Source organism: Lolium perenne, chromosome 5, assembly GCF_019359855.2.
Source record: "Lolium perenne isolate Kyuss_39 chromosome 5, Kyuss_2.0, whole genome shotgun sequence".
NCBI classification, from domain to species: domain Eukaryota; kingdom Viridiplantae; phylum Streptophyta; class Magnoliopsida; order Poales; family Poaceae; genus Lolium; species Lolium perenne.
The window spans coordinates 391,342-408,665 of record NC_067248.2 but is presented as its reverse complement, the minus strand read 5'-3'; the positions used below and the strand labels follow the sequence as shown (position 1 = coordinate 408,665).

Sequence of the window (17,324 nt, the reverse complement as noted above, 5' to 3'; positions counted from 1 at the left end):
AAAGCAGAGGCCGAAGGTCCTCCGCTTGAAGGCGAGAGGAAGCCCAACCTCCTTTCAGGGAGGGCGAGCAACCGCCTTCTCCAGCCTCTAGCGACGCCGTCCCCCAGCATCCTCCCAAACCTGCTCCATGGTCGTCATGGAATCCTTGGAGACTATCATCAACATGAAATTCAGAGGGAGCTGAGTAGGAGGAGGTCGCGGGAGGGGCACAGAGCACCCGAGCGAGAGAGAAACGTGGGCATTCGAGGTGATGTAATGATGTATAGCAAATCCCCCACGCGCACAGCTCAACCGCCACACTGAAGCCATGCACGGGTCTTCTCCCGCAGCCCCGTCGATTCTTGTCGTTCCCGCCGCCGCCCCACCTCAAAACCACCAGATCCATCGTTGCTACGGCCAACCACGCCATTCACCCATCGTTTCCACGCGCATCGCCGCCGATTTGCGCATGCGCCGTGTCAAGATGCTTCCGCACCGCTGCCCCAAATCGTCGATGAGTTGGCTCGACGTGTGGCAGTCTGGTCGCTACACCGTCCACGGTTCGTCCGTCCATGCACGGACATGAAAACTTCCCCGACATCGAGAGCCTCAAGGAGGCGGAGTTCCTTGCACGAGAGGTGCACATCGTTAACCGCAAGCATGAGAATCGCCGCACATATTTGCATATCAGGGCTCATGAGTCCGACGGAGCGGCCATGGTGAAGCTCCGCCGTGAAACAGCCGAATCTCGTGCAGATGGAGCTGGAGTATTTCATGGCGAGAGACGCCGCCAAGAAGGAAAAGGGTGCGGGGTTGGATGCTTGCTCCTCCACCATTGACGTCTCATCAGTCTCCTTCTCAAAGTTGGACTTGGATTTCTAGAGCAGCCTTAGCGGCTCTCACGACGAGGACTGGGGTGATCTCTAGATAGGGTCGAGTTTTAGGTTATCGATGTCTAGTTCTATCGAAGTGTGTAAGTTTAGGGTTGCCATCAAAGTGTCGAAGTTTCTGTCGAAGATTAGGGTTGTATGTATCGTCAGGGTCGAGTTTCAATATATTAAACCGTTGGAATGTATTAGAAGTGTTAATATTGAACTAGAAGTTTATGCTGTTGAATTCAAAGTTTAAACTGTCCAAAGAAAAATAGGTGCCAGGTGACCTATTTTATATCACGTGTGCCCTATGTGATATGAAATCCACTTTTTTATGATGTGTAATTTTTACATCACCTATTTTGGTGCCTAAAATACATCACCTATTAGAAAATTATTAATTTCCGACCCGTGCAAAATTTGCCTGATGATGTTCAGTTCAAATCAAAGTCCTTGGGTCGCATTCGCTCAGGCCAAGGGCGAATATTTAGAGGGGTACTCTTCTTCCAAAGGCAAAACGATGGCGGGAATGCTCGGCGTTGGCGCCATCCGCTCCTTCCTCTTCTTCTTCCCGCACTTCATCTCCACCCCCGCCGCCTCCCGCCAAGAACCATCGTCACAGCCGCAGCGATGGCCCCCACCACCGCGGCCGCCGACAACGCTTCCCCCTCCCCACTGCTGCTGCTCAAGGTGAAGAGGCTGTCCCCCAACGCGGTCCTCCCGTCCCGCGCCTCCGCGCACGCCGCCGGGTACGACCTCTCCAGCGCAGTCGACACCATGATCCCGGCCCGCGGCAGGGCCCTGGTCGCCACCGACCTCTCCGTCGCCGTCCCCGAGGGCACCTACGCGCGCATCGGTACGTGATCACGCGGCCACCGCTTCCTCCTCGTTATTCCTACCTCCTCATGCCCTTGACCTATTCGACGGAATGCTTTTGCTGCTGCAGCGCCGCGGTCTGGCCTGGCGTGGAAGCACGGCATCGACGTGGGCGCGGGGGTGGTGGACGCCGACTACCGGGGCCCTGTGGGTGTGCTGCTATTCAACCATTCCGACGCTGACTTCGCCGTCAAGCCCGGGGACCGCGTCGCGCAGATGGTAATCGAGCGGGTCGCCACACCGGAGGTCGCCGAGGTGGACGACCTCGAGGATACCATCAGGGGCGACGGCGGATTCGGATCCACCGGCGTCTGATCTGACCGGTCATGCTAGATGGACGTAGGTCAAGTATTCTGAAGCATGTTCGTAAGGCTAGAAACTGAATATGTAACCTAGATGGACGTAGGTCAAGTGTCCTGCGTTCTGATGCATGTTCCTAAGGGTAGAAACTGAATACTACTCCCTCCGGTCTCTTTTAATTGACTCGACGGAGGGAGTACTACTATGTAAACTAGTTTGGCGTGTGGATTTGTTAGGCTGATGGTTATGGTGAAAAGAAAGAAACTGCTGATTGAATCACGATGTGTTGTTCTGAGTTCCCGTTATCTACATCGCATCTCTGAATTTTTCATTAACCCGTGATTTATTGGTCCAAGATTGCCCGTCGCTGCTTGCTTCAGGATCAGACAGTCTGTCTGTTTCCACGACAGCAACTGATTCAGCTACAGCTAGGGACACACCAGCATCGTCAAGCTGTGCCAAGATCCAAAGTATGGTCATAGCAAGCAGTTATGATCAGAAATTCTTAAGTGGTCTAATTTAGAGCTCCTTTCGGCAGCTTTGCAAAATGGTCATGCTGAACTAACTGCTGCTGCGCTGCAAGTACCATACTGGAAGTAGGAGGAGCCTATTCTGGTTACTGTTTGCGGCTATGTCTTGGACCTTATGGAATGTGCGTAATAAGATGGGGATCGAGCGTATCTTTCTGCAACGAGCCTCTGACGCCATCTTCAAATTCTTGGCTTTTTTTTGTAGCAGTTGTACCTGCTATGTAGGCAGCAGGACATAGACCGGCTGGACGGCATGTTGGAGGATTTTCTAGTGGCGGCTCATCGCTTTTCTACGCCTTCCATCGGTTGAGGAGCCCTATGTCCTAGGGCTGTATCACTTGTTTTATCTTTCGGGCATGTTGTGTTGTTGCCCCAGCAGATGTTTTATCCTTGATCTCGTTGTGTTCGAACTCTGTATGGATGTGGTTGCTTTATTTATAAAGCGGGACAAAAGCCTATTTCGAGGTCAGGGTAGAAACTGAATATGCAAGCTAGTTTGGCAATGGTTATGGCGAGAAGAAAGAAACTGCTGGTTGAATCATCACGTGTTCATGTACTGGATGTGTTATTCTGAATCCTGATTATGTACAACGCATCTCTGAATTTTCCAGCAATACATGATTCTTGGTTGAAGATTGCCTACTTGATCCACAGACTGTCCGTCTCCAAAGACCACATTGCCTATTCCGAGCTGCACTGATCCCCTGGATGAGAGCTTGTACTAGGAGCTGTAGAATTCTCTCCATGGTCTCCAACTGATTCAGCTACCGCTAGGGACCCAACATCAAGTTGTGCCACTCTGGTCATCTCCATCTTTTCTTTGCATCCGTGCTGTTTGGTGACATCCACAAGTACTAACTTTAGCAGCGATGCTAATGTCTACTCCGTCGCATTTCTGAACTTCTATGTTATTCAGGGTAGAAGCTGGATATGTCAGCTAGTTTGGCTCGTGGGTGGCTTAGGCTAATGGCAGAAAGAAACACCTGCTTTATCCTGATGTGTTCCTCTTCTCAATTCCTGGTATCTATATTTTTTTCCGAGTAAACGCCCTTTATCTACTTATCTAGATCGCATCTCTGAATTCTTCGCAAAAAGAGACGTCTCTGCTCTGCTTCAGTTTCAGACAAGCTTGTTATTCCTAAATGAAGTTAAAGTATGATGAACCATTTATGCTATGATGAGTTTGGTTCTGACTTTTCTTCTCATACATAATATGGTCAGATACTCATTTTTTCGAAAACCGTATCATTCTCTGGTCTGGTGAGATTATGCTTGGAGAAGACTACATGTTATTGTTCTGCAACGTAAAATGTGCTGCACTCGCACTGCTAGATGCTACTGGTTGGTTGCATGCATGTTGTTGACTCACAAGCATCATTTGTCATTCCTTGCATGAACTCACCACTCATAACGGTTTTAGCACAGGCTGGCATCTAATCACTTCTTATTCCTCTGTATATATTAACACCTGAAAAAGGCTCCAGGTGCCATCAACAATCGATTTTTTTTTCCTTATCTAGCACATTGATTGGTCTGCTAGTTCCTGTATCGTGTGAATAAGCAGCAGCGACCAGGGCGGGTTCGGGTCCAACAGGGTCTGATCTGATTGGCCATGGTAGATGGATATACGTGATGATGAGTTTGGTGAATGAACTGCTGGCCGTACCGTGTGATGTGTTCCATGTTAGTCAGGATGACAGTAACTGAATATGTTAGCTAGTTTGACATGTGTGTGGCTTAGGCTAGTGGTTATGGTGAAAAGAAACTGCTGGTTTAATGAATCAGGATGCGTTCTTCCTGAATTCCCGTTATCTGAAAATTCTCGCTATCTAAATGGTGTGATGTAGCCCCGCCTAACGACGACACTACACCATGGCCAAGGAGTCTCCCAAGTGGACCGACAACACGAACCCCCACTATATACGTCAAGGTGAACTCTATCCTCTGGTCGATCTCAACACCAACTTAAATGGTATGCTACCTCATGCCTATTATCGTTGTGTCATTAGGTGCCAACGTCGACAGGGACCAATAGAGAAGGAACTCCCATGGTGCAAGGAAGAGAGAAGAAGAAGAAGGAAGGAAGAGAAGGAGAAAAAAGAAGGAAAGAAGAGAGGAGGAGATCCTGCCGGTCTAGGACCCGGCCAACCGGATCCCTGGCCGGACCACCCGGTCCCAGGCCCGGCCGACCGGGCGGCACACCGGATCCGGTCGGTCGAAACAGGATCCCAGACCGGTGCCATCCGGAAGCAGTCCAGGGGCTCCGGGAGCCCCACCTGGTCACCATCCGGCCCAGCATCCGGTTTGAACCGGAATGGCCGGCCCCAGACCCGGTTGAACCGGCCCCCTGACCGGATTTCACGGGTCTGTCTCGACCAGATCTTCCTGGGTCGGTTATTCTTGTACCTTTTCGACCTGAGAAGCCCTGTAACCCTATATAAGTGCCCAGGGCGCCCATACCTGCTCTTTAGACATAGATTTGGGAAAAACTAGAGCATAGCTCAAAACCTCTAGGAAATTCCTCCTATGTTTCATCCAAGGCTACTCTTGTTGTGGATTGATTACTTGTGTTAGAGATTCTAGTGTGATCCACTCTCTCTCTCTCACCGGTATCCTTCTCCAACCCCGATCTCTCACCCCGGGATTCTATCTCGCGATCTCTCCCGGAGTGATTCTATCGGCGTGGTCCATCGAGCCACGGGAGTTTAAATTCGTTGTATCGGGTTGCGCGTGAGTGTGTGTTTGTTGTGTTCATCCTCGTGTTCTTCGTCTTCCCACCTCTCCCCTTTTGATTTCGGGTCGATTTCGCAAGATTGGGCCAAACCCTAGGTCTTAGACCTCATCATGGTGTCTCTGAATTCTTGAAATATGCAAGAGCTGTGTCGTTGCCTATTCGACGGTACCTCGGAGGAGGGATCCTCACGAGGGGGAGAAGAAGTAAGGGCCATTGGGCGGAGAGTCCTCGGGACGGTGGTACGCGATTTACCCAGCTTCGGAACACCTGCTCGATGACAGGGCCTACTGCTGCTTATCTGGAATTATCTGGGCGCTTTCGCGTTGTTACAATGAGTTGTGGTTGTCTCATTGCTAGTTCGAGATCTGCCCTAAAGGCTCCCCGGATCCGGCTTATATAGGCGCCCGGATCTAGGGTTTCTATGGAGAGTCCTACCCGGAATACAAGTTGCCTAACTACGGAATATTACATTGCCGTGTACGTCAAGGATCCACCTATGCCTAACTTGTCGTCATGGATCCAGCTTCCTTCATGGGCCTTCACGGATCTGACTCCTGGCATAGACCTCCAAGGATCCGGCTACCTCAGTAGGCCGGTTGGGATCCGGCTACCTCAGTAGGTCGGTTCGGATCCAGCTACCTCAGTAGGCCGGTTCGGATCCGGCTCCTTGTTCCTGGGCTGGACATCTTCCATCTTGATCGACAGCAACTGGGCCACCCGGTGGGCCATATGCCATCACCACCATCTGTGGGCCACCCGGGCTTGCCGGAATCAGACCATGTCGATGGTATACCTATGAAGTATATCCACAACAGTAGCCCCCGGAGTTCTCCGAGATTCACCGTTCTTCCGTCCATCTTAGCTTGCGCATGTATCTTCATCCTTTGGATGGAACGAATAATAGAGAATCTTGAAGGACTCCAAACTTCATATTTCCAACCAAGTATTGGTAGGAAACTTCATGATCCAATGGTCAGATTCTTCGGAGCTTCCATCCAACGGTTACTTCACGTAATCTTCGGTATGGATCCGACTAGCCAAATATAGGTTCGGATCTGACTAGCCAAAATATAGGTGTGGATCCGACTACAAAAATGTAGGTGCGGATCTGACTAGCCACAATATAGGTGCGGATCCGACTACCAAAAATTGAGGTGCGGATCCGGCTTCCTTCATATAGGTGCGGATCCGGCTACCAAAAATTGAGGTGCGGATCCGACCACCAAAATTGAGGTGTGGATCCGGCTTCCTTCATATAGGTGCGGATCCGGTTACCAAAATTGAGGTGCGGATCCGACTACCAAAAATGAGGTGTGGATACAACTACCAAAAATATAGGTGCGGATCCGGCTACCAAAAATTAGGTGCGGATCCGGCTACCAAATATAGATATGGATCCGACTAGTTAGCCAGATTTTCGCCATCTTTGAAAATTTTCTTGACATAACCATATGTAGCCCCCGAGCGTTGAGTCGGCTTGCTCCAAGGAGACTCGATGCTCAGAAACTTAGCCCCCAAGCGTCAAGGTGGAAATTTTTCGGCTTGTTGCTCCAAAGAGAACTTCATCGATGTAGCCCCCGAGCGCCAAGGTGAATTTACTTGAAAATCCGGCTTGGTGCTCTTAGAGTAGCTTTATCTTTATATGTGACTTAGCAATAGCGTAAATGCCAAGCATCTAGGCGGAAATTTCCAGCACTGATACTAGAAAGGAAATTACACTTTTCACGTAAGATCAAATCGCAGCCCCCGAGGGTTGGTTCCGGCTAAGCATAGCGGAATCAAGACTCAAGTTGCTTTTCCAGCTGTACACGCTACGGATCCGCCTAACCTTCTCTCATATGGATCCGGCTAGCTTCCCTTGGGCTTCGCGCGAGTGCTAGGCCAGCTTGAAAACACCTTAGTTCGAGGACTGTTGAAAGTCCAAGCGTCGTGTACCTGATACATAAACATAAACATAAAACATATTTGTATTAAATTGTTTCATTGATCATGTTCAACGAACAAATGTAAGGTGGAACAAAAACGGCCTTTGAACAAATGTTTTAAAGCTGAAACTATGCAGCAGTTGAACAACATAAAACTATCAAGGCGGAAACAACTCGACTATCTTGAACAGTTAATGTAATTTATATGTTTTAAGCAAGTGCTGGTTTATCCGTTCTTCTGGTTTATATGCTTGACTTTTCGCGAGACGGCAAACTTTAAACACAGAACATCTGCTGAGGCGATAGCGCTTAATAGTGAAACAATCAAGAACCTCAGAAACAGAGGCCGGCTTTAAGTACCGATATGTCACTACTAAGGAATCCACACATAAAACAACAGAAAACGTGTAGGCCAGAAAACTTAAGCTTAAGCTAACGCCCGAAGGCGGATTTTTCTAAAGTACTGGAGCCGTAAGGTGGCAAAACAGCACAAAGTTTTTCACGAGCTCGAGGCAAATCGTGAAAAAGATATGATCAACAGTGAAAGCGGTAAAAGACTCAAGACGTGAGTGAACCAATCTTAATCGCATGATCACAAAATATTAAAATATTAAATATAAATAGAGACTTAGCTGTTTCTTAGCAGAGCCAATGTTTGGTCGTGGCGGAGACAAATCCGGACATGGTGGCGACAACACGAATCCGACTATGGCAAAGTTCATAGTTTACGTAAACATATACCAAATTGATGTAGCAGTGCAAGCCGTCTCCCAGCTAACGGCTTAAACCGGCGGGACGGCTTTTGGTGATGGTCGCTCCAGGTCTTACTACTCCGACTGTAAGAACCAACGGAGCCTATAAAATTTCCGCCTAAACCAGATGAAGGCAGAGGCGAATGCGATGTTTGAGTTGCCGGAGTCGATCGCGGCAAGAGAGCACCAGAGGTGCCCGATTTGTCACAGTTCCGACATCCTCATCGTTCACCACGACACCGCAATGATTATGTTCTTCAATCTAAACCCGTGTGAGCTGAAGCATGAAGAGAGCTCCTTGATTTATTCAGCAGCCAACGTAACTAGTACTGTAGTATGTTGTAAAATACGACACCTCCTTTGGACTTGGGCCATGCTGCATCAATCTTTCTTTTCCTCCTGATCGATCTGCCCTTTGACGTGAATTCAATGGCTGCGTCGGTCAGCACGTCACGGACGGCCTCGAACCAGCTAGGCGGAAAAAAATTGATGACCTATGGATTTATTTCGTCCACAGTTGTCTTCGACCATATCACGCGCGCGGTTGTAAAGTCGAGCCCCCTGGTTCCGAGGTCACCTGTGATGGCGACGTAGATGTCTGCCACCTCTGCTCGCATGTGAGCGTAGGCGGAGCAGGCGGAAGTTCCTCGTCCGGCCGATGAAACAGAATCAGTAGTTCGGTTGTATATTCTGAGCCGTGCTAGCCGGAGCATGCTAGGTGGTCCAAAATTTAGGTGCGGATCCGGTTACCAAAATTTAGGTGCGGATCCGACTTTCAAAATTTAGGTGCGGATCCGACTTCTAAAATTTAGGATTTAAAATTTCGATCTAAGGCGGATTCTTCCTTGGGAAGCTCCAGCAACTCGGATGGTATCTTCGCGACTGCGTCCTGCTCAATGGCGGTCGAGTCTGCGTTACTTACCAGTGCGTTTCCGTCGGAATCGATGGTCTCGCCGATGAAGATGTGTATCCCGTCGATCGGGACGATGGAGAGCTTGACGGGGTCGGTCCTGGCCGGAATCCAACACTAGTACTGAGGGACGATCGGAAAGTTGCCGGTGTACAAGACACGCCCCACAGCGATGGTGTCGTCGAAGCTTCCCACGGCGGAACCCTCCCGGTTCCGGCCTCCAGACGCCGCTGGCCCCACGGTGGGCGCCAACTGTCGTTGCCTATTCGACGGTACCTCGGAGGAGGGATCCTCACGAGGGGGAGAAGAAGTAAGGGCCATTGGGCGGAGAGTCCTCGGGACGGTGGTACGCGATTTACCCAGCTTCGAAACACCTGCTCGATGACAGGGCCTACTGCTGCTTGTCTGGAATTATCTGGGCGCTTTCGCGTTGTTACAATGAGTTGTGGTTGTCTCGTTGCTAGTTCGAGATCTGCCCTAAAGGCTCCCCGGATCCGGCTTATATAAGCGCTCGGATCTAGGGTTTCTATGGAGAGTCCTACCCGGAATACAAGTTGCCTAACTACGGAATATTACATTGCCGTGTACGTCAAGGATCCACCTATGCCTAACTTGTCGTCATGGATCCAGCTTCCTTCATGAGCCTTCACGGATCTGACTCCTGGCATAGACCTCCAAGGATCCGGCTACCTCAGTAGGCCGGTTGGGATCCGGCTACCTCAGTAGGTTGGTTCAGATCCGGCTACCTCAGTAGGCCGGTTCGGATCCGGCTCCTTGTTCCTGGGCTGGACATCTTCCATCTTGATCGACAGCAACTGAGCCGCCCGGTGGGCCATATGCCATCACCACCATCTGTGGGCCATCCGGACTTGCCGGAATCGGACCATGTCGATGATATACCTATGAAGTATATCCACAACAAGCTGCTTCAGGTTCAGACATGTTTTGGGATAACACCAAAGAAGGTGTGAGTTACAGCCCGAAATAGAAAAACAAAAGAAGCAAAAAACAAAGAAGCTAATAAACGAAAAACTTTTCTAAGCTATGTACAGAGCAGAGACGCCTCAAGCATCAGGAGGACGGACATAGGTTCAGACAACCTTATGATTACAAAGATGAAGTTACAGTATAATGAATTTCACTTTATACTACTGATGTACTTTTATGTTGAGTTTGCTCCTTCTTTCTATGCTTGCAGCTACTTGTTATAATATTCTGAACCTAAAATCTGTCACTCACACTGCTAGATGCTATTGGTTGGTTGGATGTTATTGATTCATCACCAGCGTCCGAGCACGGGCTGGCATCTAATCACTTCTTATTCGTCTGCATGTATTAACGGGCAAAGAGCACACTGAAATTGCTCAGTTCTGTCAACAGTTGAATTTTCCATCGATCTAGCACATTGACTGATTAGTCTGGTGTTCTTCATTTCTTATCAGTGCCTATCTATGTACGCTTGTTCATTGTATCCGACAGTGACCTCATGCCCCTATCACCAGTGACATCATTTATACTTGCATTGGACTTAGATGGTATCATTATTTATGTATGTGTGTGACTTCGAGATACCTAAAATTAAAAATGACCTGACATGTATATTTTGTACATCTTCAATATGTCACTAACTTATCATCTGACTAATCCATGGTGAGTTGGGATAAAGATTATTAGAGATGGTCATCTGGATACATCTGACTATTCATGTTGCACTACGAAATTCTAAAAAGTTGTGAAAGTCAGAAAAAGAGCTCCTAGTGACACCGCTTGGTTCAAATTCAATGCTTGCTTCAGGTTCAGACATCTGTCTGTCTCCAGGACCACATTCGGTCTACGAGTACTGGGAGCTGGGATCCAATGGAAATAGCTAGGTCACACCCCCTATATGTATCCCTCTTTTCTTACTCAGATTCACCTAGATCACGCCAACATAAAGTTGTACCGCTAGCTGTGCATCATTTCTTTAATTCTCAGAACACACAGGAAGCAAAGTAGCTGAACCAAACAAACGCAAAGGCAATACGATCTCAAACTAAGCACGCACAGCACAGTTTCTTCAAGCTGTACTGAAAAATACCATCATCCTATAATGAAAAATGCATCAGCCAGTCTTCAATCATGTGCTACAGCAGAAGCAACATATCCAGCAGGAACTGATCAATGCAACAAAAGGAACAACCGGAAATTCGCTAAACTTACCAGAATTGTAGTTCAATTCAGCAAACAAAAACGTGTCCCACGGCAAATGGTCTGCAAAACCTAACTTTGTACAAGGCAGACAAAAACATCCATGCAATAAGAGAGCATTGTTCTGTCCCTTAGAAAAATAACACGAAAACATAGCATAGTTCCGTTTGTACAACTAGATAAACTGCATGAGAGATGCTTATATAGCGCAGGCGGGCAAAAACATCCATCGAAAGAATGATGCTTCTTCTATCTCTAGAGCTCTCCTTATGCTGCACAAGATCTGGAAGCTTCATTATTCCTTGCTCTATCATCAAGGAATCCTTGCCATTGTTTGGTTCCTGCCGACGATGGGTACAGCAGAGTAAATATGTCAGATGGAGCAGGATAGAAATGTACAGGTGGAAAAAAAAAGAATATAGCGGGTTGCAGGTCAGTGTCGAGCACAGTGTGCTGATACTTACAGATTTAGTTGGAACCTCAGAACTGTTCTTCTTTGACAGATGACTGTGGAATTCTGTAGGTAACTGCATCCACAGTAATGAACATAGCACCAACTTCCTCACTGAATACAAAAGAACAATGTTAGACATCTCTGAATTTGGATAGTCAAAACCTCATAAAAACATTCAGCAAAAAAAAGCATCAGTGTTAGCTAGTTTAGGTATCTATATTAAGAGCAAAGAGGTAAACATATAACAGCTTTCCAATTATAGATCATAATAATAATGATAGGCTAAATGAACCATAAGGCGTGTTAAATTTCTACATGACCTAAGAACTGTTTTTTCAGTAATATTACAACATCACACAGCCTCATAAAAATGTAGAATGAATTTAAAGATAGAAATCCCATTATCTTATCAACTAGTGGTAATTGAAAAAAGGACGAACAAGGTAAGTGAATAAACCAGACAGTACTGTCAATATCAGGCTAAGCAACAAAAATTAGAAGCATGGTGAGAGGTCAAACAAAAGCAGTCAGTTTTACTAGATGGTGATGGCAGCATTGAAATTCCACAAGCAAATTGACAGGCTGACAAACAAAGACGTTCTCATTCAGTTCTGATGGACAGTTAAATTTGAAGATACAAACCTATAATATCTTATTGCTATGATTTGCAAAAAGGAGAACACAACTTCAGGGAACAATATAATATGAACCAAGAAGTACGAGTCCATATCATGCTGACAAACAAACACCTTTTCAGTCCAAAAAAAATTGGAGAATGATTTTCAGTGAATGTTTCTAGACAGTGATACCACCACATACCACAAGGAAATTGACAGGTCGACCAACGAAAAAGCATGATCCAATTGACAAGCATGTATTACACGCCAACGCGTCTAATCAGTATGCATGCTGATATCACCATCCATACACATCGTGTTAATGTGTTAAATTGACTAGGACTCAAAAGACTTCCAGTAAAGACTATGCATATTTTCAGGTACGTCTACCGAGCAAAGAACCATATTCATCTAGAGCAATGACCCACAATATTAATCTCAACCTTGTAGTTATTCAGTCATGCAAAATTCTACAGTTTGCACACTGACTTGCAGACCTAAAGCAGGGAATAACCTCTGTTCTTTAAAACAGAGGAAAGTGCAATTGTTTTCACACGTTTGCTGATACTACAGATTAATAGTGCAATACTAGTAACAGAACAGAGGGAAGAAATTCAGCATGCAATGAATAGAACATGAACACTGCAATCCTATTATTAAAAGGATCAGAATATGCATAAAAGAACACTACCATTATTTCTTAAGATAAACTTTCAGGTAAAAAATAGTTAAACTAAAAATTACAGGTCCATATCAGTTTTACTAGATGGTGATGGCAGCATTCAAGTTCAAGCATAGTTAGGTCAAAGACCAATTCAGTCAGTTTTACTAGATGGTGATGGCAGCATTCAAGTTCGACAAAAAAATTGTTAGGATGACAAAGAAAGATCTTTTCATTCAATTCTGATACTGACAAATTCAGCATGCAATGAAAGGAAGGTGAAAACTGCGATCATATTATCAAATGGACCAGAAAATGCACAAAAGAGCAGTACCCTTATTTCTTATCACTGCTATTGGAAAAGGGTAAGATCAACGGGTAAGATCAACTTTAAGGTAAAGAATAGATAAACCAAAAATTACAGGTCATTATCAGGCAGACACACAAATACCATCCACATCCACAAGGAAATAGACAGGTCGACCAATGAAACCTAAAGAAGCACGATCCAATTGACAAACATGTAGTACACTCCAACAAGTCTAGTCAATATGCAATTGCATGCTGATATCACCATCCATATACAGCGCGTAATTAACACGTTAAGTTGACTAGGACTCAAAAGACTTGCAGCAAAGACTGCATATTTTCAGGCGTGCCTACCAAACAAACAGCCAAATTCATCTAGAACAATGACCAACATATTAATCTCAACTTGCAGCTATCTAGTCATGCAAAGCGCTACAATTTCCACATCGACTTGCAGACGGAAAACAAGAAAATCCTCTGTTCTTGAAAACAGAGCAAAGCGCAGTTCTTTTGCATGTCATGATTAATTTAATCTCACACGTTGCTGCTATTAGTAACAGAACAGAGAGAATATGAGGATATGTTCGATGTTTATACCTGTAGATCTCGGTGTCCGTGCCGATGTAGGGTATGAAGTCGGTGTAGTAGTTTCCTCCGTTGAGTGGGCCGATGCTGCGCGTCTGCCTGCCGTCGAAGTCCAAGGCGATGACTAGATCGGCGACCGAGTCCCAGACGACGACCTCGGCAGCGCCCTGGGAGCGGAGAAGGGTCATCCCGGGGTGGCAGCCGGCCTTCTCGCCGTCGAACTGTCCCGCCCACTGCCACTGCGTGGCGCCGGCCTCCCCGGCGACGAGGTATAGCGCTGCGACCTCCTTCCTGGCGTTGTCGGCGCAGGCGACGGCGAAGTTTCCCTCCATCTCCCCGATCTCCCAGTCGGGCCTGGCGTCCACCTCGTGCGGCGCCGGGATGAGGTCTACGGTGCCCGTCTCGGGGGTGACGCAGAGGATGTGTCCGATGGTGGTGCGCCAGAAGGCTCGGCCGAGTGCGCCGACGCCCGAGGAGGCGATGACGGTCTCGGGCGCGCAGATGTCGGATCCGACGGTCCAGTCCCATGTGCGGGACGAGAAGGACTCGACCGCCCAGACGCCGTCGTGGACCTGGAAGGCGACGACGACGCTGTAGTGGTGGAAGCCGGCGGAGGAGGCATGGGGGGGCTGCTCGAAGGTGATGACGACGGCGGGCTCGGCGTCGAGGCGGTGGTCGCGGGTGTGGGGCGGGAGGCGGACCCGGCGGAAGGTGGCCGGGTTGGCGACGTAGTAGAGGCCGGAGGTGTTGCCGCGGAGGCAGACGAGGCCGCGGGTGGAGGCGAGCACGGTGACGGTCTCCGGGAAGACGGCAAAGGCCGGGTCCGGGATGAGGCGCTTGGCGGCCGAGTTGGCGGCGCGGAGCGGGTCGAAGGCGGCGTAGGCGACCGAGTCCCAGGGCGTGTGGTGGAACATGCCGGAGAGCGGGCGGGTGAGGGGCTGCGCCGCGTAGGGGTCGGCGTCGTCGTCGCACTCGAGCTCGTAGGGATCGGAGGACATGTAGTCGTCGTCGTCGGGGACGGCGGCGCGGCGGGATGTGACGGAGTCATCGTCGTCCGAGTCGTCGGAGGAGAGGTCGAGGTCGAGTTCGTAGTCGGAGCAGGTGGGGGAGCCGAGGGCGAGGACGCCGCGGTCGTCGTCGGAGGAGTCGGCGGGGTTCTTGGCGTCGAGGACGATCCACTCGTCGTCGGAGGAGAAGTCCATGGCTGGCTGGCTGGCGTGGGGTTAGCTAGGGTTTGTGGAGATCTGATCGGGGCGGTACAGGGCGATCATCGAGGAAGATAAATAGGGCCGGCCGCGTGGGTAGACTTGGTATTTATGGAAGTGAGACGTGGCCGCGACGGATTCTTTGCCAACGATCAATACGTACGTGGATCCAGTCGATCGCTATGGAGAGCTGAGAGCTGACACGTTTGATTGATGCGATTCGGTTGGTATGGACACCAACGACCGTTGCTTGAACCAGTGCGATCCATCCATATATAAAAAACAAAACATTCTTTTCCAAGGTGTACGTCTTTGAGTAACACGTAGTAGTATGAATGCATTTTTATTTTTTATTATTACTAGGACAACACCCGTGCTTCGCATATATTCCAAGTGTTCCTCTCGTCGGATGAGGGATGCGGCGCCCCACTAGCTGCTCCTTCCGATCAGGCGTCTCGTTACTAGAGCGTGAGGTGAATCCGGGGTGGGGAGGGGGGTGTTTGAGGGCACAGTGCGTTCGTGCAACGCCGTGGCAGGGCTCAACTTTTCGGCAAGATGCGGTGCGTAGGTAAAGAACGTCGTTGCCCCGAGTTAGGGAGGCACGTGGTGGAAGTCATCGGGTCCTCCACATGGGGGAGGGACGGGACGGAAAAATCCACAAACAAAAGACAACACAAAGCCATCTTCCATCAAATGACACAACATAAATTTGAGTGCTATAATAAAACTATATAAATACTTGTAAAAAAAGAACTGACGGACTTAAAATAAGTTGTACCGTAACGTGCTATCATCCTCTACATCTTTCAAACCTAAAGCATGATGAGAAATTCCCTCAAAAGCTTGGTGTGCTGCATCGAAGTTTTCTGGTCAATTGTAATAATGTTGTCACAGAGGACTCTAGATCAATTGTATCAATGCCTGGGTTTGGAATGAGTCTTCAAAACACTGAAAATCATTTTCGGCTCTGCCAACAAGTGCTCATCTCAGTTTTTGTAGTCTAAATTTTAATTTTTACTCCAACAGAAGGCATCAACCAAGTTGTTGGGGGCAAATATTATACCAAACTTAGGAAAAAAAGACCTGAATTTTTTTATGCCGTTCAAGAAGGCCTAGGAAAAAAAGACCTGATTTTTTTTCGATCAAGATTCTTTTGGAGAGGAGATAGTGAGAAGAAGAAATATCGGTTGACAAAATGGAGTGTCATTTGCCATCCAAAAGATCAAGGTGGACTTTGTGTTCATGATCTAGAGGTTAAAACCAGAGCATTGCTAGGTAAATGGCTGGCTCAGTTGCTAACTGAGGATGGTATATTGCAGAACTTGTTGCGGAGAAAGTATATTGGCTCAAAAGCAATCTCTCAGGTCATCTGGAAACCCGGGGATTCTCATTTTTGAGCTGGTATCATGGCAACTAAGAAGTACTTCTTTGCATATGCTTCCTTCTCCATTAGACATGGGTCTGAGATTAGGTTCTGGGAGGATAAGTGGTTGGGAGCAACCGCCATTCGAGAACAATATCCAGCCTTGTACAATATAGTACGTCATAAAGGTGATACCTTACATAAGGTGATGGAAACATCTCCTCCGTCTATGACGTTCAGGTGTGACCTTATTGGACCCCGGTTGGCTTCTTGGAATGAGCTACAACAAAGATTAGCTCCAGTCTAGTTGTTACAGGGATCTGATGAGTTCCACTGGGGCCTTACCAAAAATGGGGTTTTCTCGGTTGGGTCCATGTATAAGGCATTAATCGAACCAATTCAGCCGGTTTTTAATAATAAATCCATTTGGAAGATGAAGATACCATTAAAAACTAAGGTCTTTGCATGGTACCTTCCTCGTGGTGTTATTCTTACTAAAGATAACCTTCCAAAACGCAACTCGCATGGTTGTACGAAATGTGTTTTCTGTCACGACGAGGAGATAATAAAACACATTTTCTTCCAGTGTCGGTTCGCTAGGTCTACATGGTCAATCATTCAGATAGGTTCTAACTTATACCCTCCAAAAAACATTGCAAATATTTTTGGCAATTGGCTAAATGGGTGGATGCTAGGTTTAAGACTCTTATCAGAGTGGGAGCGATTGCTGTTATATGGTCGCTTTGGCTATGTAGAAATGATAAGGTTTTGACAATGAAAATTCTTCTCTTATGTAGGTCATCTACCGGTGTATAACTTTACTCCGTTTATGGTCGTCGCTTCAGCGTTTGGAGGACCGCGACCTCTTTACGGAGGTGTCTACACAGTTGGAGGAAATGGCCAAGGAGTTTATTACCCAACATGGGTGGCTGCATAACCGTAGGATTTTGCCTCATACGGTGTAGTTTGATTACACTTATAGATACGATCTTTTGTATTTCTTTTCGATGTGTCTTGGATCTTGGATGGCTGTGTGCATCTTAACTATTCAGAGGCCGGGTGTAA

At 47.7% G+C, this 17,324-nt stretch overlaps 1 protein-coding gene and 1 pseudogene across 1 annotated transcript; one reads left to right on the top strand and one right to left on the bottom strand.

Moving 5' to 3' along the window:
* Window positions 1-1,371: 1,371 nt before the first annotated feature.
* Window positions 1,372-2,307, top strand: LOC127319745 (deoxyuridine 5'-triphosphate nucleotidohydrolase-like; annotated as a pseudogene).
* An 8,743-nt stretch (window positions 2,308-11,050) lies between these two features.
* On the bottom strand, window positions 11,051-14,981 carry LOC127319749 (uncharacterized). Its single transcript, XM_051349715.2, has 3 exons — window positions 13,704-14,981; window positions 11,530-11,630; window positions 11,051-11,406 (listed from the first exon to the last, which is right to left on the bottom strand). Exons 1-2 carry the CDS (start codon window positions 14,891-14,893, stop codon window positions 11,546-11,548), a joined length of 1,275 nt encoding a protein of 424 aa, XP_051205675.1. The 5' UTR covers window positions 14,894-14,981; the 3' UTR covers window positions 11,051-11,406; window positions 11,530-11,545.
* Window positions 14,982-17,324: the final 2,343 nt, after the last annotated feature.

Excerpts from the sequence above, each read along its gene's own strand:
- LOC127319749 (XM_051349715.2), bottom strand. The coding sequence starts at position 14,893 with ATGGACTTCTCCTCCGACGACGAGTGGATCGTCCTCGACGCCAAGAAC. Across the intron at positions 11,631-13,703 it reads ACGGACACCGAGATCTACAG|TGAGGAAGTTGGTGCTATGT; the intron begins GTATAAACATCG and ends TTTTGTATTCAG.